The 24566-nt window shown below is 39.3% G+C and overlaps 2 protein-coding genes across 5 annotated transcripts; both read right to left on the bottom strand.

Moving 5' to 3' along the window:
• Nucleotides 1–251: 251 nt before the first annotated feature.
• On the bottom strand, nt 252–10735 carry LOC131354846 (lactase/phlorizin hydrolase). Its single transcript, XM_058392910.1, has 17 exons — nt 10099–10735; nt 9662–9729; nt 9492–9575; nt 7679–7766; nt 7267–7345; nt 6482–7172; nt 5743–6388; nt 4006–5562; nt 3629–3897; nt 3039–3329; nt 2683–2881; nt 2203–2405; nt 2006–2112; nt 1772–1903; nt 1060–1283; nt 648–884; nt 252–549 (listed from the first exon to the last, which is right to left on the bottom strand). The coding sequence occupies exons 1-17, from the start codon at nt 10733–10735 to the stop codon at nt 317–319; spliced, it is 5745 nt and encodes a 1914-aa protein (XP_058248893.1). The 3' UTR covers nt 252–316.
• Nucleotides 10736–13730: 2995 nt separating this feature from the next.
• gjc4b (gap junction protein gamma 4b) lies at nt 13731–22490 on the bottom strand. Of its 4 annotated transcripts, none has more exons than XM_058392712.1 (4): nt 22385–22467; nt 22142–22188; nt 16832–17995; nt 13731–16017 (listed from the first exon to the last, which is right to left on the bottom strand). In XM_058392712.1, exons 2-4 carry the CDS (start codon nt 22152–22154, stop codon nt 16004–16006), a joined length of 1191 nt encoding a protein of 396 aa, XP_058248695.1. In that variant the 5' UTR covers nt 22155–22188; nt 22385–22467; the 3' UTR covers nt 13731–16003. The 4 variants fall into 4 exon arrangements, with proteins under 4 accessions (XP_058248695.1, XP_058248697.1, XP_058248696.1 ...); XM_058392714.1 differs by having other exon boundaries at nt 22148–22188; nt 22385–22400; XM_058392713.1 differs by lacking the exon at nt 22142–22188 and having other exon boundaries at nt 22385–22490.
• Nucleotides 22491–24566: the final 2076 nt, after the last annotated feature.

Here is a 24566-nt window from a genome sequence, read left to right as displayed (position 1 = left end):
GGTGGTGGTGGTATTATTGCTACTGCACTATATATGAGTCTAAAAGCAGTAGGAAACATCAAAAACTCGGGGAAGAAAGTAATCATAAAACTTCAGTTTTACATTTTCCAAAAAAGTTTATTAGGCATAAGCAAATATGTTTGTGCCCCTGTGGCACACTGCAAATAAAAGCAAAAAATGGATACTAATATAAAGAAATACAACAACTTATCACTTGGCAAATAAAATCCTAACAATGCATTTTTCTGGGACATACACGTTTACTGGAAGACTAAAGTGACCATGGAAACAATCCTATAAAAACAGTATAGTTTTATCAAAATTTGTTCTCAAGGCTTATGTGCTCCTGAATGGAGTCTTTTGGTTGTTTTTTTGACTTAAGGAATCGGTAGGTCATGAGCACAGCTGTGATCACACCTACGATGGTAAGACTGAGAAGGACGTAGAGGGCCACCTCAGCATCTGGAGCAGATACCTCTAAACCAAGAAAATTCACCCTCATGTCCTGATCTGGAAAGGAGGAAATTGTGGGAGGTGCGCTTGTTCCTGCTATGACAGAGTGAAAGGTAAAATGATGTTAGTAAATTATATTTGCTATTAGAATTAGAATTTTCTAAACTTCATTTTGAAATTTCATTTGTGATCACCTTCAGGTTCAAGGTTTTGACATTCATGTGGTCCCTCTGAAGGATCTGGGAACCCATTGCAATTGATAATAGTGGCGTAGTGTGTGGCAGACTTCTTGGCTATACGTGGTAGGGATGGATCTGAACGATTCACGTAAAATAAGCCAAATTTCTCAGCAAAACCAGTGGCCCACTCCAGATTGTCCATTAAAGTCCAGGCTGTATAGCCACGGATGTCCACTCCATCCAACAGATAAGCTATAGAGATAAAAGTGAAATCCAAATGCAGTATCCTGCTCTAGTTACAAAACACTGTTTAATATTTAAGTTCAATCCAGATTAACATCTTATCGAATAAAAGATAACACCTATAGATAATAGATGAACATGCAACTTGACCCATGCACATAAAAGACTGTATCATTGGATTTACCTTTCAGAGCCTGATTAATGTAGTTTTCATAGTAGTGGATTCGGTGAAGGTCATTCAGGTCCATGTCTCCTCTTTCAGAAATGCCATTCTCAGTAATGTAAATAGGAGGGTTTCCGTACTCTTCCTTGATGAAGTTCAAAATTTTTCTGAATCCAGGTGGGGTCACTTTCAACCAGGACGATCCAGAATCCAGCCATGAACGGTCATGGATAGTTCCAGCCCCCCTTAATAGGTGAAAGTATAAGTGGAAAATTTGTTAAAGCTTGGTCTTTTTTATTAGAACGAAACTATATAGCTACACGTATGCGGACGCTTGACCATCACACTGATATGTGCTTGATGAGCATCCGATTTAAGAATTTATCGCCCATGTGCTGCTATAACAACCTTCAGTCTTCTGGGAAAGTTTTAAGAAAGTGGCTGTGAGGATACTTATTGAACCACAAGAGTATTAGTGGGGTCAACCACTGATGTTGGGTGAGGCAATGTCAAAATTCATCTCAAAGATGTTCAGTGGGTTTGAGGTCAGGGCTCTGTGCAGGCCACTCAAGGCCATGTCTTCAAGAAGTTTGAGCTCACCCCTTCCAGTGAAGAACAATCTTAAAAGTCCACAAAGACATTCTAGACAATTGTGTACTTTGGAAGGCTGACATATGGATGTTATGGTCAGGCGTCCACATACTTTATACAGTGCATGTGATTAGCCTGTTACCTGTCTGCATCATAGTGTTGAAGATTCTTGTAATCCAGGTTAAAAGCCAGCACAGTGGTGTAATGATTGAACCCAAAATAATCATAGGTGCCTTTTATCCTTTTCATCTCCTCTGGGGTAAATTCTGGAAGGCTTTATGAACACATGTTGCGATACATCATGTTTGAGTTTTATATATTCCTGTTGGCTGCCATATAATTAATAGAATATGTGTGTGTAAAATGTGTGCTTTACCGTGATTTGGACAGTCCGGCAGCCAAACTTCTCTCTCGAATTCTATTCTTCATCACATCATTGTAATCGCCATTAAATACAGGATGAGCAAACCAACCAATCTGGAACTGCATTACAACAAAGAGAACAGGCTCTTATCTGTGTCAACTCAGCAGTACAGTTTCACAGAAATGAGCCTTCTTTTTTGCAGTTCTTACCTCCACAACACGCATAGCAGCATCATAATCCTCTTGTTTGTATGGATTTCTAGGTTCTGACCAGTCTGAGTTGATGGTGATACCAACAATGCCACCATGTTTAGCTTTGTACTTGTCATTGTACAGATGCCAAGCCTCAGCATGGGCCTTAAGAAGGTTGTGAGCCACTATATAAGGCGCTGTGCCAGGTCGGAAACTTATACCTTAACAGAGGACAAGCATCATGTCAAGTCAAAGTTTTATTGTCACTTGTATAAGAATGTAGCATTGCAATGTGATCTTGGAAAACACACCAAACTGGTGGAAGGTCTTAAATACAAGTTGTCAAGACCACTACAATACTTTTATGAACATTATTTGTGTTTAATTCTGACCTGAAACCACACTCTGAATATGCAGACAAGGTAAACCTACAATTTGTATTAAAAGGCACAACAAACTTATTAAATTCATAGTACAGACTTTAAAATGGTACTTTACCTGGTGCAGCAGTGCCGTAACCATGTCCAATATTTGCAACATTATAGGGCTCATTAATTGTGATCCAAAACTTTACTTTGTCGCCTAAACTACTAAAGACAACATCGGCATAGTCCTTGAATCTTTGAACGATGGTATCATTCTCCCAACCTTTAACATCCTGCAAAGCTTGAGGAAGGTCCCAGTGATACAATGTGACCTGTTAGTATGGAAATATGGAAAGTTATGCCTAGAGGAAATCTTGTGGACCACCTTTTTGTTTTTATGCTATAAAATAAAACATTTAACCAGAGGTGCAAAAGTTCTTTAGGAATAATAATATTCAACATTTTAAAACAGCTTAAGGTTTTAATCACCTGAGGCTTTATGCTGGCTGCCAAAAGTGCATCCACAAGTCGATGGTAATAATTCAATCCTGCCTCATTAATTTTTCTAGTGGTTCCATCAGGCATAATTCTTGGCCATGATATGGAAAAACGGTAGTGGTTGACCTTGAGTTTTTTAAGTGCTTCAACATCCTCAGCAATTTTATTGTAGCTATCACAGGCAATGTCCCCAGTGTCATCATTTCCCACCTTAAGAGGTGTGTGTGCAAATCTGTCCCAGATACTCAGACCTTTTCCATCTGCTCTCCAGCCTCCCTCAATCTAAGAATTGGGAACACAATGGGATATAGAACATGAAGAGTTTTAACAAGTCATTAGACACACATCTAGATAGATAGATAGATAGATAGATAGATAGATAGATAGATAGATAGATAGATAGATAGATAGATAGATAGATAGATTACAGAAGTAATCCAAAAAAGTATAGTGTACAAGCAAGAACATTCAAAATAATAAAAATAAACACATACATTTACAGCATGACATTAAAATGATAAAATTGCATATAAAGTGTGTATAACTTTATTTACTGTACAAATACTGTGATATCAGTTTACCTGATAAGATGCAGTAGCTACACTCCATGCAAATCCTTCACGGAATTGGCCATACAATGGCTTTTCATCATTTGATTGTGGAAATCCATTGTCTCTTGCTACTTGATAATAATAATGAGCACTGCGTTTCGGAGTCCTTGGCCTATCTGGGTGTTTAAAATCCACATTGTGAAGTCCAAAGCCAACAGTGTAACCACTTATCCACTCAAAAGAGTCCATCAGGGACCAAGCTGTATAACCTTTAAGTCGCACTCCATCCAAGTTGTGTGCTAATAAAAGAAAACACCACGGTTAAAAAATAGAATTGTTTGTTGTATGTCTTTTACTTGAACATATCAATAAATGCATTATTTAAATAAATTCCAACATTACCACACCTTTAAGAGCCTCATCAATGTATGTCTTGAGGAAAAATATTCTATCTGTGTCATCAACTGTGGTACGAGTATCTGTAGCCACTCCATTCTCAGTTATGTAAATGTCTGGGTCACCATACTCTTCTTTTATCCAGTTCAGAAGCCTTCTCAGTCCCCAAGCTGCTGCTTTCAACTCTTTGAGTGCAGTGGATTGAGAGTCTGACACATCTGCTAAATCAAGGTCTTGATCATACTCATAGGACATTGGGGTAAGCCTAGAAGTCACATGATGTGCACGTTTGGAAGTATAGGCATTAATGCAGAAGACATCAGCAGTGCCTTGGATATAAGCTTTCTCCTGCTCGGTAAAAGATGGCAACCTAGATTCAGATAAGCCTTGAAGCTCACTCTTATTACCCACCTGCCATTTCATGGCATCAGGATAGTCTCCATTTTTGAAGATGGGATGTGCAAACCAGCCAAGCTGGAACTGGAGAGCTCGGTCAGCAGCCACCACCTCTCGTGGTTCTGTTGCATCTAGAGGTTCAATCCAGTCAGCATTCAGACTAAGGGAAACCAGCCCATTTTGTGTTTTCCTGTATTTCATATCATATGTGTGATATGCTTTAGCATGAGCCTTTAGAAGGTTATGTGCTATCCTATAAGGGGCATCTGCAGGTTTTTTGATACCAGGGGGAACAACTCCCATTCCATAGCCATACCAGGCAATTGTATGGGGTTGGTTGAAGGTCATCCAAAACTTCACTCTGTCTCCAAATGTTTCATAGCAGAAATCACAATAGTCATTGAATATGTCAATCATACTGACATTGTCCCAGCCATTGATGTCTTGAAGAGCTTGTGGAAGATCCCAGTGGTGGAGTGTCACCATCGGTGTGATATTGTATGTAATTAGCCCATTTATTAATTTGTTGTAATAGTCAACTCCCTTCTTGTTTAAAGAGTCTCTGTAACCACTAGGGAATATCCTGGGCCAGGATAAAGAGAACCTATAAGTCTTTATTTTCAGGGCTCTCAGCATGTACAGATCTTCCTCTATTTTATTATAACTGTCACAAGCCACATCACCGTTGTCATTATTTTGAATGTTATTAGGTTGGTGGCTGAAAATGTCCCACACACTGGGTCCCTTTCCATCAGCATTCCAGCCACCTTCAGTTTGATAGGCTGAAGATGAAACACCCCATTGGAATCCTTCTGGAAATGTACCATAGTGATAAAGCTTCTTCTGAAATTTGGATTGATGTGAGAACTTCTCCCAAACAACTTTTGATTTTGAAGGAACTTCAGATGGTGGCAGGATAGGGCGCCATGTACTGTCAGTTTCTATACCAGTGTCTTGTCTAAAAGACTGTGCACTCATTTCTAGAAAACCGTTTCTTTTAATCACCTGGGATACATAGTAAGCTGAAGCTTTTGGGGTTCTAGGTCTATTGGGATCCTCAAAGTTTACAAAATGGAGGCCATATCTTTGGCTATAGCCTTGTGGACCCTCAAATCCATCGATTAGGGACTGTACAGTGAACCTCTGCACCCCGACACTGTCAAAGTGGATAGCTGTATTGACAAAATCAAGAAATTATTTCAGGTTAATTAAAATAAATGTACATAAATGTAACTTGATTATTCAACAGTAAAATTGTCCGGAACATGCTAAATCATTTAATTTTTTATGAGATTTTTCATTGTTATTTAATGCATACACAAATGTGCCACTGTAATGAGCTTAATAATTACCTTTCAAGGCCTCATTGATGTATGTCTTAAGGAAGTCTATACGCTGTGTGTCATTGAGCAAATCCCTGTCGTACTCGGTTGGCATTCCATTTCCAGTGATGTAAATGGGTACTTTGGTAACTGATACGTATTCTGTAGCAATATAGTTCAGTAAACGACGAAGACCCCATGGCACAGATTGAATTTGGCTTGATGCTGTTGTGGTCCAGTTCAGGTCAATATGAGTCTGAAAGTCCCCAACGCTGTTTGGGCCAGAGACACAACTGCCTTTGGTTTCACTGACAAGGCGGGAAGTGTGGTGATTTAAGCCAAAAAAATCTGCTGTACCTCTGATCCTCCCTTTCTCAGCTCCCGTAAAGACAGGGAGCCTGGCCACCTCCTTACCACATTCAGCATTCTTCTTATCAATCTGATTTCTCAGCAAAACTGGATAGTCTCCGTCTATAAATATGGGGTGTGCAAACCATCCCAGCATGAAGTGCAGGTAGCGTTCTGCAGCCTGTACATCCTGTACTCTGGCAGAATCTTTTGGTTCAGCCCAGTCTGAGTTGAGAGCAATGCCCACTCTTCCACCCTGCTTCATCCGATATTTATCATTGTAGACATGCCAGGCCTCTGCATGAGATTTTATCATATTGTGTGTCACCTGAAAGAAAGAACAAAACAGGTCTTTATATGCTTTTCTTTTTCTATCATGTTTTTAACTACAACTTTTGTTGTGACACACTTCCAAACCTACCTGGTAAGAAGCAATAGTTGGGTCTTTGATAGATGGAGGATGTTCACCTGTGCCATACCCAGAGTTGCTAACTATCCAGGGACTGCTGAAGGTGTTCCATGTCTTCACTCTGTCCCCATATCTGGAGAAGCAGAAATCTGCAAAGTCTTTGAATGCCACCACAATTGACCCATTGGTCCAGCCTCCAAGGTCCTGCAGTGCTTGCGGCAGGTCCCAGTGATGTAACGTGACTGTAGGCTCTATACCTGAATGAAGCAGTGTGTCAATCAGCTTGTCATAGTACATGGCGCCTTTTTCAAGGAAGCTTTCTTTTTGACCTGTGGGGAAAATTCGGGCCCAAGAAATAGAGAACTGATAATTAGGAGAGAGCATGCCCCTGAGCAGGTACACATCATAGTCCACCTTGTGATAGCTGTCACATGCAAGATCAGCAGTCTGTTTTTCAAAGACTTGGCCGTCATGTCCAAAACGGTCCCAGATAGTCTCCCCTTTTCCATCTTCAGCCCAGCCACCTTCTACCTTGAAAGACTCAGTGGAAATTGCCCACTGAAATCCTTCTGGGAATGAGTCATTCAAGAAAAGATCCCTCTCAGATGTACTCTGAGTTCTGAATTTCTCCCACACCTTTTGGTAAGAAAATGCAGAAATACTTGTCTTCTTGCTGAGAGACTCTTGGTCATCACGCTGCAAACTGTGTGATATAAATGTAGTTAAGGATACGTATAAGCAATATAAAACATGTTTTAAACACATACTTGTTTCTATACATACTGATCAATGATTACCTTGCAGCTGTCTCATCAAGCTCTATAAACAGGTCAGTAACATCACACCCCACAATGTTAAACTCTGGGTATCTTAAAGCTGAAAAAGGGAAATTTGTTTGTACGGTTTCACTCACATACTTCTTATAAAATCATATCATGAGTTTTGTGGAACAGAATAATTATTAAATGTGATTAACATGCTTTTTTTAAGAACATACTGGCATTTGAAATGATATAAATCACCCATTGTGGCCCCATGAAAGGTGATACATTTCATAAAGGATATCTTTCTCAGTTGAAAGAGCTTCTAGATAAGTAATCTAAGCCCTCAACATTTATAAGATGCAAATGATTTGTAATTGGGACATTATCTCGTGACTCTTGTGTGCTATTTGAATGTTGATTACATAAAACAAACAAAGACGTTTACCTTCAAGGACACCAGTGAAAGGACGAAAACTGCTGTCTTCACATTGTTTTATCTGATACATGAGAACGTGTTGCTGACCAATGGTTTCCTGAAACAATTCATTTATTTAACAAGAGAAAAAAAATACTACAATATTTAAGCAGCGATATATACCACATACAGTATAACATAATATTGTATAACTCTCTCTGGCAAAAATATGAATACAAATACTGGCTATCACATATTTATATAGTTATTAACTATTATTATTATTATTATTATTATTATTATTATTATTATTATTATTATGTATAGCTTTTATTTTTATTATTTATTGCATGCCTAAATAAAATTGATAATCATTTGCATATGACAAGGAATCATTGTAATCCTTTCTAGAATCCTGGTTATCTGCTAGGGACAGTGTGAAACACCTATATAATGTTTGTCAACACTTTCTTCATTTATTCTGACATTCTGACACATTGTCATTTGGATGACCATGAAAGGTGCTCAGAGCAGTCAAATGTGCGTGTGGATTAAGTACATGGTGAAGCCCAGGGTTCCTCAAGCAGCATACCTCTAAATAAGGCCCATGAGGAAGATAAATCATATTAGGGGTTAGGTGACCAGCCCAAAGTGATTGTTACCCCCCTGTGTCTTTCCTACATACAACATAACAGAACCAGCAAGAAGAACTTGAGGACAAGATATACTGCCCCAACCAATGGGTTCTAACCTAACACCTGCATTGGGGGCCACACTGTTCTCCAGGCTGAAGGTCACTGGTCTCTCTCTGTCTCTGTCTCTCTCTCTGTTTCTCAGACAAGGTACCATTTTCAACCAGGCTCCTTTTGTTAGGAACACCCTGTGCATGAAGCAAAACCATGTTTAGGCTCCTCTCCCTACATTTTGTTTTCCCACATTTGGGATCCTTCCATAGACTCACCCAAAAGTCTAGGAAGATTGAGTCAAGGTTGTGGCTGTCATCATCAGCTCTAGCATCCTCAAGAGATGGTAGTTTACTGTACATGGTAACCTGGCTATATGTGATTGGCAAGCATAAAAACTTTCGCCAAAACTTTTTGATAGGGCAGTTAGTATTAGACCAAGATGCAAGCTGATAATCTATGAGGCCTGCTTCAACTTTTTTTCTGAGGTGTAGATGGATCCCTGATCCTTGGTGAAGTATATTGCAGCCAGTTGTCCATGTACAGCGGTATCCTGATACTACTGCCCATTATCACTTGCACACATACAGTATAACTTGAAAACACTTCCAGAGGTCAAAGTGTGAAACTGTGTAGTAAGTGAGGGATTTATCTTGAGTCAGACACATCAATGAGATGCTCAGTACAATTTTACATAACTGGCACCCATCTATGTGGTGTATCGTAAGCAGCAGGTCAGTGGAAATCTACCTAACTAAACTGACTCAGCAATGAACAGCGTATATTATGTCAAGCGAAAGAAAACTGTGTGACAGCTGTATTTATTGTAAAGTCTTTCTGTGACCGCGGTGGAAGGAAGTCTTGATACAAGGCTGTCCCCGGTGTTTCACATAGTCCCCTCTTGGTTAGAAGCGCTTTAACAGAACTTCTCAATTTTATTGCAAACCCAATCACTACCATTTTCAGATCTTCCTAATGGTTTGATCAACTAAAGCAGCTCTTAAATTAGAAGTTTGTAAATCATTAAAAACTGTCTGAAGTAATTTACAGTTGTCAAAGTACATACATGCAAAGCAAGTGAGTATCTGGACAAGCTGGTTAAACTAGATTTCAGGAAATGTTGCTTGTTTTCATACTTTGGCACACAGTGGATAAATTACCTGCATACGTGTTAATGTTTCTCTCAGACTTTCTGTGGTTTTGCAGTTATATTCCATGTGCAAGGACAAGAAGTCTGCATTTTTCTAAATAGGAAATAACAAAGCAATTTTGATGAACATTTATCCATTGAATATATCGATTGTTAACTTGACACATTTCAAAATCTTACCATTTCCGTAGGCGCTATCTTGTAAAGACTGGTGATGTCACTCTCTCTCATTCCAAGGGACACACGGACTTCTGAATACAATCAAATCAACTGATCTTTTACGCTTGTTACAGACATCGCACGGTATTGGATTATAGCAATAACATTACGATAAAACTCACTTTAAGATAAAAAGAAATGACATTTTATCATTAAGATGAAGTCTTTCCTTAAACTATTTGCACAATAAAATATGAATATTGTGGAAAATATGTTAGAAATAAAACAAAATCTTACAAGTTTTAATTTCACGTGGTGTATGATGCAAACAATGGCAATCAAGGCAATTAATAAAAACTTTTTTGTGTGAATCACAAGTGAATAACTTCACCAATATGTTTCATTTTTTATGTTTTAACCAAATGTAGTTTTGTTCTGTAAAATTTTTTCTAACTTACCTTTAAATTTATTATGGTACAGTGTATACACATCTGAATGAACGTGGAGAGCATACTGAATTTCCACTATGTCTATGAGCTCATGCACATAACTGAACGTGATGTAAGAGTCAGACAGATCTGCAAACTTGCTAAAAACAAAATCTGCATAGTCCTTAAAGAGTTGCCCCACTTCTGGGTTTTCCCAGCTTCCATATCCAATCCTAAGGCTTTCAGGGAGAGCAGAACGGTGGAGCTCAATCACTGGTTTGATGCCTGACTGAGTCAGTACCTCCATGAGGGTCCTGTAGCAGGTCACTGTATTTTCATGGGGTTGGCTTGGATCACCAGTAGGAAGTATGTTCATCCAGGACAGGGGAACTTTATAATGTGTCACCCCTTTGTCCTGCAAGTACTGAAAGAAGTCCTTTGATGCTGTTGGGAGATCATCTCTGCAGTCAAAGTCATCATCTGCACCTGACGTTCTGCTTGGCAAAATCTGACTGGAAAAAGGGTTTCTTTTCAATTCCATTACAAAACGGTTAGTTAAAGGGCCTGCTAAAATCATGAAGTCATTCGACTGTTCTCCATGAGTACAGCTCAAATACAAAGTCAAAAGCCAAAGAAACAGAAAACTTCTCTTCATGGATAACTTCATGGTGAAGTCCTTCATCTTCACCACAGAATGGCTTCAAAAATAAATCCTGACAAAGACCTTTATACATACATCAGAACCTTGGGGGTAAGAAAAATGATCTGAGTGGTTTACTGCAGTTTACTGCACTGATAGCAGCAGGTAGACTATGAACTTAGATAAATGATGATCGCATTTTATTGCATCCTAATTTGAATATAACAATGAACGATAACGCTCCAATTACTTTGTTTATACACTCAATAGAAGTCATTGTGAAATATTTTCCTCTAGTACACACTTATTGCATATCTCATTAAAACATATAACTCTATAAAGATAGAAATCAGGGCTTGTTAAGTCATAAAAATGGTAATTGTTATCTATTACAAAGGGTCACCTCTTAACCATTTGTTATTTTCAACTTTAATCCTTTTCTGCTCATGATGTTAGTTACAGATGATGGAGATAAACTATTAGTTAAGCAGTTTAATATAGAGTGGTTGAAATAGCTGAACTTTAGGATTTGCAAGTTCATGGAAAAAGATTTTAAAACCAGTTTTACTTTAGAACAGGGTTTTTTCAACTTGGGGTTTATGGTGGTATTGTAAGGGGTTCAAAGGACCGATAGAAATGTCAGTTTCATTATATAAACGTTTAAAAATAGAATTTAAAAAACAATTAATAATAAAAACCTGCAAATATAGAAAACATAAAGCAGAAACGCTTACTTAAATACTCGAGGTGTACTAAAGGTCATTTAGGTTGAATGGGTTCAGCTTTACAAAAATATTTGGGAAGCCCTGCTTTATAGGAAAGAAGGTACTTTTGAAGTTCTAGGAAGTAAAAATCAAGTTCAGGATTATTTAACTTTTATTTATTTAGCAACTATTAACTTTTTATTATACTTTCTTTGCTTTTTGCAGTTTATATAAGAATATTTGTATTGCAGATTTTTCTGTAATACAGAACACATCAACGTCAAGGCATGGGTTTACAAAATCTTTGTTCATCCTTTAGAGAAACACTTAAAAAAATAAAATTGAAAACCTTTTCACCTAAAGGTTTATCTTTAAAGCATAGTTTAACTTGCTTCTGTTTTACTTTAATTACTCACATACTGTATATATACAGTTAGACTTCAACTTTGGGGGTTTACTTCAACCCCCAAATGTCACAAATTGTGAAGTGCATAAATTGGGCCGTATTTAAACTGGCTGTGTGAACTTATTTAACACCCAATTTTGTGTTTATTAAAGCAAACACATGCATAGATTTGTGCTTGTATTTACGCAAAGCAGTAACAGGATCAGAGAGAGTGCTGGTGATGCTTTGGGACCCCTGGAACAGACAGGGTTAAGGGCTTTGTTCATGGGTCCTGCTGATATGCTGACTCAAGCGCTGCTATGCCATCGCCAACTGGATTGGATGAGCCCCAAGACTTTAGCCACAGTTGTTACCTAACGTATAATGATAAGTAACAGGTGATAAGTGAAAAGTGCTCTGCACACAAGAGAAAGCACGCAATCTTAAACAAATTGCAAATACATGTATGGGTTTCAGGACCACATGCCCATGTAAGCTCTACGAGCAAGATATGAAATTGCAGCCAGGTGTGTACTGTATATTCATCTATATTAAGGATGTGACAATGTGAATACATTATACAGAATGAAGCTATAATGTGTTATAAACAGAGAAAAGATACAAGAATGTACTATTAATTCTTCAATAGCACAACCTTCACTATGCTAAACTCTACAATAAATCCAAATCTCCCCCATACTATATATTTAGAAAATGGACCAAAAATCAGTAAAGAAATATGCTAGTACACTATATGATGGCCAAAACTATACACCTGATGTGTTTTTCCCACAAAGTTGACTACAATGACTTAGTATGCTGTAGACCTATTATTTCCATTCTCTTGAACTAGGAGGCCCAAATATGTTCCAGAATGACAGAATCCCCGTGCACTTGGGCAGTGGTGGCTTATGTAGTTAAGGCTCTGGGTCGTTGCCTGGAAGATCGGGGGTTCAAGCCCCAGCACCGCCAAGTTGCCACTGTTGGGCCCTTGAGCAAGGCTTGGAGCATGACTGACCCTGTGCTCTGATCCCAACCTCTAAGGATGGGATATGTGAAGAAAAGAATTTCATTGTGCTGTAATGTATACGTGACAAAGGCTATTTCACTTGTAGCAAGCTCCATGATATCATTTGAAGATGCCAAGATTAGAGTGGAGGAACATCCAAAGGGCTCTTGCAAGGAGCACTGACCTAAAGCCTACTGAACACCTTTGAGATAAACTGTGACCAGCCAAAAACTTCTGCCAGAAACTGTTAAAGCTGCAAATAAATGGATAGTAATTAATTAATGGTTTTTGAATGGGATGCTCAACAAACATAGGTTTCCATTAGACATCTATTTAAATTAAATCTGGACAGAAGTACAACAAACCGAAATATTTTAATAAATTCTTTTGATTAGAGGATTATAGATGGTTGATGCAAAATTAATACCTCTGCTATAGAAAATGATCAAATGTGTGCATTTTAAACAGAAAAACATCTTGCATAAAACAGCAACACTAAAAGCTTTGTGTGCGCATGACAGCTGCTGGAATGCTGGGAGAATGCAGCTGTGTGAACACATTTCATGGCAACTGAAATCATGTTCTGCACATCCAGTCTGTAACAGAAGAACAAACTGAAATACGCGTACATGAAATCGGCCAGGAGTGGAAAAAGATCCAAGCGAAAAATTGAACGTTAATAATAAACCACAGGACTGTGTATTATTTCCAAAGCTTTATTCAGTATTTAACTTGCACAAAAATACTATTGGTACAAATTGTATAAAAAGACAAAAAGTACAAAAGTTTATAAAAAAAACCAAACAAACAAAAAAAATAAATCACCACGCATGATATGAAAATTCAAGACTAATGCTGAAATAAAACAAAGCAGCTTGTTTTAAGAAAATATTCAGGACATCTCCTCTAGGTGACGTTTGTGAGTACTTCTTGTGTTTTTTTTTTAATTCCCCAAAGCTAATCTCTTTCAGATTAGACTAGATAAACACCAGTCAATAGGGCACATTTATCAAGGATTGGATCGTTTCCCAAGTTTAGCTCTTACACATGGCCATTAACCAGGCATATAAACATGTAAATGCATTTGGACCAGTTTGACTCCATTTAAATAACGAACCAAATGATTGTTTAAAAAGAAGAAGAAGAAGAAACTAAACAGATTTAGAGGAAAAAAAGGGGGGGGGGGGGCAAAAAGCAAAAAAAAAAAAAAAAAAAAAAAAAAAAAAACACACACACAACCCTATTAAAAATTAGACCAAACACACAAGACTCAAACAGAATGGCCAGATAGATCCACATCAGGCCTAAAAGGAAAACGTATTGCGGAAAAAAGTAAGCAAAATATTCATAAAAAAAATAACAATAAAGATAGAACATTTTGTATGGCACAGAGAAGCCTTGCTGTCCTCATCCGAAGAAAGAGGCATTCAACAAAAATCCTCATATACACATCGCACACAAGGTGGAAAACAGAACTATCAAAAGCTTCCTTGCAGGTCAACAAATACGCTTCACAAGTATTCAAGCATTTTCCAGGTTTTCATTGTTTTGATTATTTAAAAGGCACCAAAAAAGTGGCTTTAATGTTCCCGAACAGCAAAGCTGACACCCTTCAGCACGGTGATCGCCAGTTTCCAGTTTCTAACAAGCAACAGAGACGAATATTTTCTCAAATGTACAGACCTACATCGCAGATGGCGCCGTGTCCCGAGATGAATTACTGTCAAAGTACAGGCTACATATCAAATTCGTTTGGAATGTGGAGCCCAATATACACAAAACCACCAAATTAAGTTTGTAACTGGGATTTAAGTTGTGCAACATCATTTTTTTGTGAAATACAAATGAAACAGATGTTCTAATTTAAAGCAGTGGAAACTGAGGCCACTTGAATGCCTAACGTAAAACATGACTCAAAAACAGTGGTGGTCTCAAAGGTCAGTGTGAATTACCTGTTGATTAAGACCACATGGATTCTATAGTGGAGTCAAAGTTCCACCCAGATGCTCTTTAATACTGGTCAAAAGCTTGGACACACACCCAGTTCTTATGATCATAAAGCTTTTGGTTTAAACATGCTTTGAAAAACATAAATAAGTGTGTTGATGCCTATGAATGAGTCTTGAGATGGATTTTCCTCCTGTGAGGGTCAGAAAGTGAGTGCACATCATACAGGTAAGTTGGCGAAGCAACAAAGATGGCTATCTAATGGAGCTGCTAAACAAAGTTGTTATTAAGGCTACTCTGAATAAATAGAAGTTCTATACAAAGTTTGTTCATTGCGTTCCCCCCATATGAGGTAGCCAACAGTTTTGGTGTATTCAGTATTATTAAAACAAAACAAAACAAAACAGTATAAAGAAGAGTTCAGAGACTGGGTGGGTCCAATCTTTTGACAGGTACTATATAAGGCCAAGGAGAATTTTTTCTTTGACACATCGAGTCAAGTCTATAAACCTGGTTCAAGACCAGAACGCCTTCTTGGGAACTTTACACACAGGTCCTTGGTATATCCTACAGTATGTCCTAGAGGAAGAATCAATCTTCCCCACCATAACTCTACAGATCAAAACCTAAACAGAATAACAAACAAAAATTCTACTTTTGACAGTAACAAACCCTTTGATGACACTTGTTCACATATACATGCAGTTACAAATTACAGATCACTACTTAAACACAAAACCTAACTTTGTACCTAAACTATCCAAAAAGTATAGTGTGATTCAACACTGGCTCATCCATTGCTTTTTGGAATGACAACGAAATATGTAAACTCCAGTTTTAAAAAACAAACAAACACAAAAAAAAAAAAACGTAAGGCATTTTTGAGATGCAACCCTTGACGCTTCGCAAGAAGCGCTTTAAACATATGGACGATCTTCTCCTGGTACGGATAAACACACAAAAACTGCTCAGTCAGCTACAGAACGAATTTTTTTATTTGCCCCATGTACTTTGGAATGTCAGGCAGACTGCTCCTCAAGTATCACCGGCTGCGAAGATCTTCTCAGAGGCTGACGTGCCGTCCTGCCATAATACTGCACAGGCTGTTCTTATTGTTCTCCAGCATGCTCACAGTGTTGTGCTGCCTTAGCAAAAAATCCTACACAGACACGATGTCCATCTTTATAGCGGCTATTCCTCCATGTTGTTTCGGTAGGAAAGAAAACAGATGCAAAACGCTGACCTGGGACTCAGGCTCTGATTCCTGAAAGACAGAAAAAAAGATTTTATACATACATATACAATGCAAGATTTTGGAGTGGTGAGTATATGAACTGTACAGGACAATTATCTTAAAAATTATTTTATTGTTGCCTTTTAGAATTCCACAATAGAGTCATCACACTCAAGATTTTAATTCCATACATTACTATTCATTCATCTGTAGCACAATGCATGTAGGGCTCAATCGTGATAGACTGGAGCTTAATAGGTTTTTTCCCTCTATTATTAATAAACAAACACTTAAAACACAGACGACGTTTACGCTTCAACATGCCACCAATTTGTCTTTGGCATAGCGGCATTAACGGGAAAACAGAATTTTGGGGGTGAAAGTTCATTCAGACACCATTTAACGAATGAATTCTATATCCTGTTTTTATTCATGCAATTTATATTTCCTTATAAACAGAGTTTCCAGATAATAGAGGCATCATAAGGTTTGGGGCAAGAATTAAATAAGCTAAAATACCGGTAGATATAGATTATATACACTAGCAGTTTTTAAATCACTAGTTGCAGTCTTAATGCTATGGTCTTAAAAGAAATTGTGAAACCTAAGGATAGTAATATGTAAATTGCTATATTGGATGGTTTAATTGAATAATTATCTAAAGGTAACCATATATTTTCCACCCCAGTTATTCTAAAATTTAAGAAAAAAAGTGGCTGCATTTCTGTGATAATTGGATCACAGTCACTGTGCAACTGATTTCCCACACTTAATATTCAACATATTTAGAGAAAACAGGGATTCCAATTGCAAAAACGTATGTTTTGTTTTTAGATAATGTTACCTTTCTCACAGGAACTGGCTTGCTTCTCTTGTTTCTCAAAGTTGAGGCGGTTCTGCTCAGCGGCAGTGCCATTGGATTCAGGGCTGCCGCTTCGCACCGGACTGCCCTCCTCACTCTGGTAGGCCATGTCCAGGTGTTGCTGCGCTAGCTTTAGGTGCCGTCGCATGTGCTCCCGTGTGGACACGTCCCCCAAAGCCTCGCGGTCCAAGTCACCCAGGTTGTATTCACCTCTTGCACCTGCCTTGCCAGAATCCTTCTTCAGGGCTGTGTGGTAGCCTGGGGGTGCTGAGGGCATGTGACGTGCGCAGACCAAGCTTCTCGCATTAGTCCTGGCTAGTTGATGGTGATGTTGGCGCCTTGCACGGTTATGGAAAGCGTCACGGATGCCACTGATGCCTAAATGCAAGATCTCAAGCAAGGTGAGCAGCAGACAGAGAGCGCTCACGGCATACATGATGAGCAGGAAGATGGTCTTCTCAGTGGGACGCGAAACAAAGCAATCCACAGTGTGTGGGCATGGGCTACGAGTGCACACGTAGGACGGTGCCACCTCGAACCCGTACAGCACATACTGGCCGAACAGGAAAGCCACCTCGAAAGCCACACGTGAGAGAAGCTGCATCACGTAGACCTTCATCAGGCCGTCCCGCTTGATGCGTCTCCGTCCATCATGCTTCTTCTTTGGTTCTTTCTCCTTTTCTTTCTCCTTCTCCGGCTCAATCTCCTCTGAGATCATGGGGTCCTCCTCGCCGTTGTCCTCTGCCTCCTCGTAGTCACGGTTGGCGCTCCGCTTTACCATAGGCATGCGTTTGCGCCCACCACGTGAACCGTAATCGTTGTCGTCCATGCGTGCGATCTTGTGCATGGCAAACCCAAGGTACAGAATGGTGGGTGTGGTGATCACGATGATCTGGAAAACCCAGAACCTTACATGCGAGAGCGGCGCAAACGCATCGTAGCACACGTTTTCGCAACCAGGTTGATGTGTATTGCATACGAACTTACTCTGTTCATCATAGTATATTGATTCACCACCCACCACTGTCAGTACGATCCGAAACACAATCAGCAACGTAAGCCAGAGCTTGCCTACAAATGTTGAGTGGTTGGAGATCTCCTCCAGAAGACGTGTCAGGAAACTCCAACTCATGGTGTCACTTTTCCCTGTCGGTAAAAAAAAAAGAAAAAAGAAAAATATTAGAACCCATATATAGCAACAGACATGCATAAACTAGCCCAGGTTCTATCCCATAATAATAACCTTCAGAGACTGGATTGAAAACTTTTGGGCTAGTATAAAATGCACTGGTCTCATCTCATTTACAGTAGACAAACTTTACAAATAATAATTCCAAATGAAAAAGCAGATTTATATTAATTTGACTGCGATCTGTTTGCCTCTGTGGTGGCTCCGTATTCAACAACCAGGATCCTAGGATTCTTATTATAGTTGATGCCTTCAAAACTAGAATTTTAAAAGGACAAACATTCCCTATACACTGAATACAGTTGCCCTGAAGATCAACTCTTGGAACAGCCAAGCAAAGCAAACAGAAATGGACTGAGTCAGTACAGCTGAGGGTTTAATATTTCAGAACAAAGACTTGCAAGGAAAAATAAATTCACGGCCACTAGATGGAGCCACCATGATACTGTGTAAAGGTTGAGGCGCACAACATTCACACAATGCCTAACAGGAATACTGCAAAAAGTTTCATCCTTGATTACTTGTCTTAGTGTTTGTATTAACTAGGTTTCGGCTTTTCTGTCGCCTTGACCGAGAGGGAATAAGGCAGTAGACTTACTTTTAACTTGGGCAAAATAATTTTACCGTTCTTAGTGGGGGGGGGGGGGGGGGGATTTCTGAGCAAAGGGTTTTTGGGCCCTCTACACCCTAGCCAGCAATAACTGTAGGGAATCAGTAAGCCCTTCAAATATAAAATGTGTGAAGAAATGCACTAAAGGGTAGTAAAACCATGGCATGAAATAGCCCTTTGACTCTGCCATTTGCTTTTTTTAGTGCTTTCTGAACAATGTGGGTTAGCACCTACCTACTAAAAGAAGTTCAAAATAGCCAGCTGGTTCGACTGTGTACTGGCAGACTGAAAGGGAGCTCAGCTGGTGTTCAGGGTCAAAGACAAGAACAGGAAAACACGCGTCTATGTGAACTGCAATTTCCCTAGCTCAACCAAACAGCTAATAAAGCCTGGATGAAAAAAGTTTCGAGATTATAACACTGGGGTCAGTGGCTTGGATTTGCACGACATTCAGAATGACCTAGTCAACTAAAAACCTTAGCAAACATTGGTTGGGGCTGTTAAAACTGCTTGTGTAACTAACACCAGACATCAAGTCCACCCTCTCCGCCCACCACAAACAAGGCTATTCTTAAGCCTTTTCTCGGCAAATACCCTTCAGCTGTGTTCCTTCACTTGAGCTTTTAACTAGTGCCAGGCTGTAGAATACTCCAAAAGTAGGAATGTCTTCATCTCCCAATGCATGCAGCGGCATGTCAGAGTATGTACATAGCAGACTGACAGACTACAAAGGCGTAGCTTATTACAATGCAGGCTGATTACTCTGGTGCTAAAAACGGTCTTGAAGACTGTTTAGTACACAGTAAAATGCAGGTAAAGGTGTAAATCCATGTGTATATAGAACTCTGTGTGTTTCTTTTAAATATCTGAAAGCAATGCAAACAGCTGTAGAGATTGGTAAAACTACAACTTGCATGCAGGGTGGAATTTTATGAGAGGTAGCTCCCCTACAAAGAGTCATTGTGAGCTCCGACACTACACGTGCCCTATACCACCACCACCACACATGCACCAAATTACAACAATTTGTAGGAATAGCTAGAAGGGTACATCCATTAGTAAAAGCTGCACAATGAGCCAGTTGTGACATGCTCACACTTACACCTCAACATTTCCAGAGTTACACCCTGCTCAGCTGGGTAAAAATGCCAAACATCAATGGCATCAGACTCACCCCAGAAGAATCAAGAGAATCAGGTCTGGGAGAGCAATAGCACATGATCCAACAGTTCTTGATTTGGAGCAGAAGACGAAGTAGTTTAACCTGAAAATCACATTTCTGATTAAACTGATCCTTTCTTCTCCAAAACTCCTACTTCAACAAGGAGAAACAGAGGTGTGGTGATCAGGAGCCTCTCAGGAGATCTCCAGAGGCCAGAAATATGTAGTTGAGGAGCTAAGTGCAACTCACCAACAGTCTAAACATACGCTAGAAAGATTGTGTCACCTTCTATCATGTAACTGAAATGTTTTAGGCTGAATTTGAGGCCTCATCTCTAAATCCAAATTCCCCAAATTCCTCAAGGGAATGAACACAGCACTGTTTCAAATATCAATGATTCCAACATTCCACATAGGAGTCCTGCAAAACCCAAACAGGACAGCCATTAGACTCAGTGAGCACCACAGAAACAGGACGGCATTGTGAGACACATCTGGGAGAGTAGTTAACTCTCCCAAGTATTCATGTCCAAAATGGCTCACTCTGAATCAATTCATTCTACCAGGAGAAACTTTGTGTTTGATTCCTTAAAAAAAGCATCTAAAAACATTTAAAGCTATATGTGTTGATCGCTGACCCCTGTTGTAACAAATAATTATTGGATATATGATTCGAAATGTTGCCATATGACCCAAATAACCACCAAGGTCAAGTCCAAGGAATTGCTGTCCAAGAGGAGTCACTCACATGTGACTCTTTTGAACTACCAGGACAAACTTTTTTTCCTTATTTCTCCTTTTCACCAAACATCCAGAAATTTGAACCCTGACACAATACAGGGTGAAGATTTTACACTAATTTAACTTTCACAGACCTATAAAACTAGTTTTTATGACCAAGAACAGAATCATCTAGGTGACATAATTGGCCTAGGAAAGACCACACATACCACAATCCAGATTTAACTGCTACTGTATAACCACACTGACTTTGACAATCGGTGTTCCACAAGCGAGGCATGCGAGTGTTAAAAACTTAATTGAAAAAAGATGCCAATTTGTCCAACTTTTGATAGGTGATTCATGGGAGTCGACTCACTCAAAACGATTCGCGGAGCCTCCATCAGTAAATACCGAGCCCTCTGTAGGAACTCGCAAAAGATGCCTAGAAAATTCTGGTCAACAACAAACTTACAGGTCAACCATCTAGCTGGGTAAATGGACACAGGGTTCTCGTTTGGAGCAATTTGAGAACAAAAACATCTCTAATAACTTATTTTAGACAAAAGATAAACGGTAAAAGAGTCCAGACAAGATGAAGTCTACTGAAGCAGTTACTTCATAATAGTCTATAAATATCTTCATATAGACCTTATTTGATCAACTTCTGAACAAATAACTGCATTTCGAAGCCTTAGCCGATGTATTTTGAAATCCGAGAGATATAAAAATCAGAAATGAAGTTCATCCCTTTAAACCCTGAGATGTTTCTTCCATTAGGAGTAAAATGTGGCGTGCAACGTGTCGCCTCCTCTCCCTCTCCGTCTCGCGCTGCTTACATACTCATCATCTTACCCCAATGCCCAACACTAAACTTTTTCCACAAAATGAACCACATTTAAACACATTCAGCTCAGAGAAATCACGTTTCTTCGCTATGGACAGCAATAAAGCGTTAGAATGCTGAAATAAATGCTGAAATTTCATAATTATGACCAAATCATACTGAAAGCCGAGTTTTACTATTGTTCTCTGCTTGGGGAAAGAACGCGCGCGCGCGCGCTCTGCTCGCTCACGAAATTTCACCTCAAAAGCAAAAGATAGTTCGGCTTATATCTGCCATTTCTCACTCACATCATCTGCTAGATCGACAGAAAGAGACGCTGGCATTTTATACATCGCACGTTTTTTTTTCCGTTTAACTTGCCCAATGCCAGTACAATTCAAAGCTAAGCTAGCAACGCGACCCAACTCCGTATTGTTATGAAGACACCCGTACCGTCAAGGATAGACTTCCACTCGCTTTTCCTTTGGTTTTTTGTTCGCCTGGTGTGTAAAGGGTTACCACATCTTTTTCCTCCAACTTCCAACCAAACGCTCAGTCCTCGTTAAACCGTTCAGATTAGGTCCATGTGCTGTTCCTCTCTGCTCCGAGGGGGCTCTAAATAAGCGCGGACAAAAGCCCCAAATTGCTTTTCCTCCTCCTTCTTCTTCTCCTCCTCCTCCCTCCTTTCCCTATCTTTCCCAATCCCTTCCTCCTCTAGGGTCCCTAACACCCCACCTGTTCTCCACTATTCAGATTTTATTTAATGAAAAATAAAAATATACTAACCTGTACCTTTCATTGTCAGTGGAGCGATACACCTTTGATGATTTTACCTAGAAATATATATATTTTAAAGTCCAACTATGTACCTTAAATCTTTTGTAAAGGTACACTACTTCCACATTTTTTTTTTTTTTTTACTTCCAGGTAAGACATATACTGAAGGAATACATCCCAGTCCCCCCCTCCAAAAAATACAAATAAGTACCCCGTTTCTCTAATGTGTAAAGTTATGAAAATCTCACATACCTGACATAAATATGAAGGTAAGAAAAAGAAGAGTATTTCAGTGTCAGCTCGATACGTATGCACATCACAGTGCATTTTGATGGGATTTTAAAGCACAGCAATTATCTACACGCCTATCCTGTTGATCCACTTTAGCAAAGTTTACTCCCTACATTCATTAATGTCTGTAATTGACAACAGAATCGCTGTTGGACTTGGTGAAGACATGAACTTGAACATCCCTGCAGCACTATGTGATCTGCTAAACTCATTCCTGTGCCACACACAACCTCGTATCAGTGTTGTCTGGTCCATCATACAAAACACAAGGAGATGGTTATTGACTTTCGTCGGTCCGGGCCTCCCCTGTTACCTGTCTCCATCGAGGGAGTGGATGTTGATAGGGTCAGGTCATACAGATACCTGGGGCTACAGCTGGATGACAAGCTGGACTGGTCAGTGAACACTGACTATCTGTATAAGAAAGGTCAGAGCCGGCTGTTCTTCCTGAGGAAACTACATCAACATCTGTAAAAAGCTCCTGCTGATGTTTTATCAATCAGTCACCGCCAGTATGCTTTTCTATGCGGTGGTGTGCTGGGGAGGTAGCCTGAAAAACAGGGATGGCACCGATTGGACAAGGTGGGCAGGAGAGCTGGTTCGGTGGTTGGTGTGGACTCTCTTAAGGAAGTGGTGGAGAGGAGGACACTAAACAAAATGCTGTCCATCATGGCCAACCCCAACCACCCACGGCACATAGTTTTCTGCAAACAGAGGAGTGTGTTCAGTGGAAGACTTCTGTCGCAAAGCTGCTCAACAGACAGACTTTCGGCCATTCGGCCCTACAACACCTCTCTACAGGGACATAGAAATGTGGAGTGGGAGATCTAGGCTAAGGCTCGTCTGCTATATACATCACAGTGTTACATGTATAACTCTCTCATCCGTTAGATTGAGGGTCTGCTCAGATACTCTCACTATTGCATATCTTGCCATTACCCTTTTTAAACTGTGATTTATATGCTTTATTTATATGCTTCTTATATATCTTGTAGTTTTTCTCCTTAGCATTGCACTAGTAACTTCTGGTGAGTTATCACATTACCCTGTGTATACTGACTATATGTAAGATATACAGTGTGCAATCTATAATTTGTCTTTGTGTTACTGTCTCTATTGCTTCTGGATTTCCCTTCGGAATCAATAAAGTATCTATCTATCTATCTATCTATCTATCTATCTATCTATCTATCTATCTATCTATCTATCTATCTATCTATCTATCTATCTATCTATCTATCTATCTATCATCATCATCATCAAATATCTGGTTGATGTTAGTCACCTTCCACTGATGAACATGGTAGAGAGAGGCTTATGAACTGTCCATCACAACAGATCAGTTTTATAAACAGCAGCTATATCAATAATGTTTGGCCTAAAAAGATTGTAAATGTGTGTACTTTTCTGGGCACCTGGTTCTACAAGTGTAGTTTACCTTTAAAATCTATTTACAATTCATAAATAGACAAGAGCTATGTTGTGTATTGACAAGTACACTGTTTGTATACATTCGAGTATGAATAATCATTCTGCAGAATTTATGCTCCGGGTCAAAAAAAATTAGTCCAATGAAATTTTTGTAAAAATTTATCAGTAAAAAAAAAAGTAGCAAAAGTTAATAGTAAACAGTTTTCCATATTTTTTCAAATAATAAAGTTTGGTGTAAACCTTCAGCCTCACAGATGTGTCAGTGTTCTTCATTTCAGTTTTAACAGCTTCCCACCATTGATAAACAGACTGTGAAGCAGATATATTTAGGAGGTGAAGTGGGTCCTATTGATATGCAACACTTTTGCCCTTTTTTGTCCTGACTGTAGGCTTTGTTATAATTCAGCTGCAGCGTTGGACAATAAGTTGCTGTTACAACACACCAGTTGCACGTGTTCACCATTGGAAATGCTACTAAACAACTTCCTTTCTTCCTGAAACGAAACACGTTCGGAAGTCATTGATATTTGAGATCCTTCCTGAGTAGCACTTTTTCAAAGAATGAAGTGACTGGGGGCAGGGCTTTCCTACCCTTTCCTACCCTGTGCTACCCTGTTCCTGGTAGTTTTAATTTTTCACATTCCACAGGTTTTTTTGTCTTGTGCAATTACATCAGGCCATTGCATCATGATAGTTGTCAGTCACATTTATT

The sequence above is a fragment of the Hemibagrus wyckioides genome, linkage group LG06, assembly GCF_019097595.1.
Source record: "Hemibagrus wyckioides isolate EC202008001 linkage group LG06, SWU_Hwy_1.0, whole genome shotgun sequence".
Classification (NCBI taxonomy): domain Eukaryota; kingdom Metazoa; phylum Chordata; class Actinopteri; order Siluriformes; family Bagridae; genus Hemibagrus; species Hemibagrus wyckioides.
The sequence above is the reverse complement of the archived record's forward strand: the minus strand, read 5'-3'. Positions and strand labels throughout refer to the sequence as shown.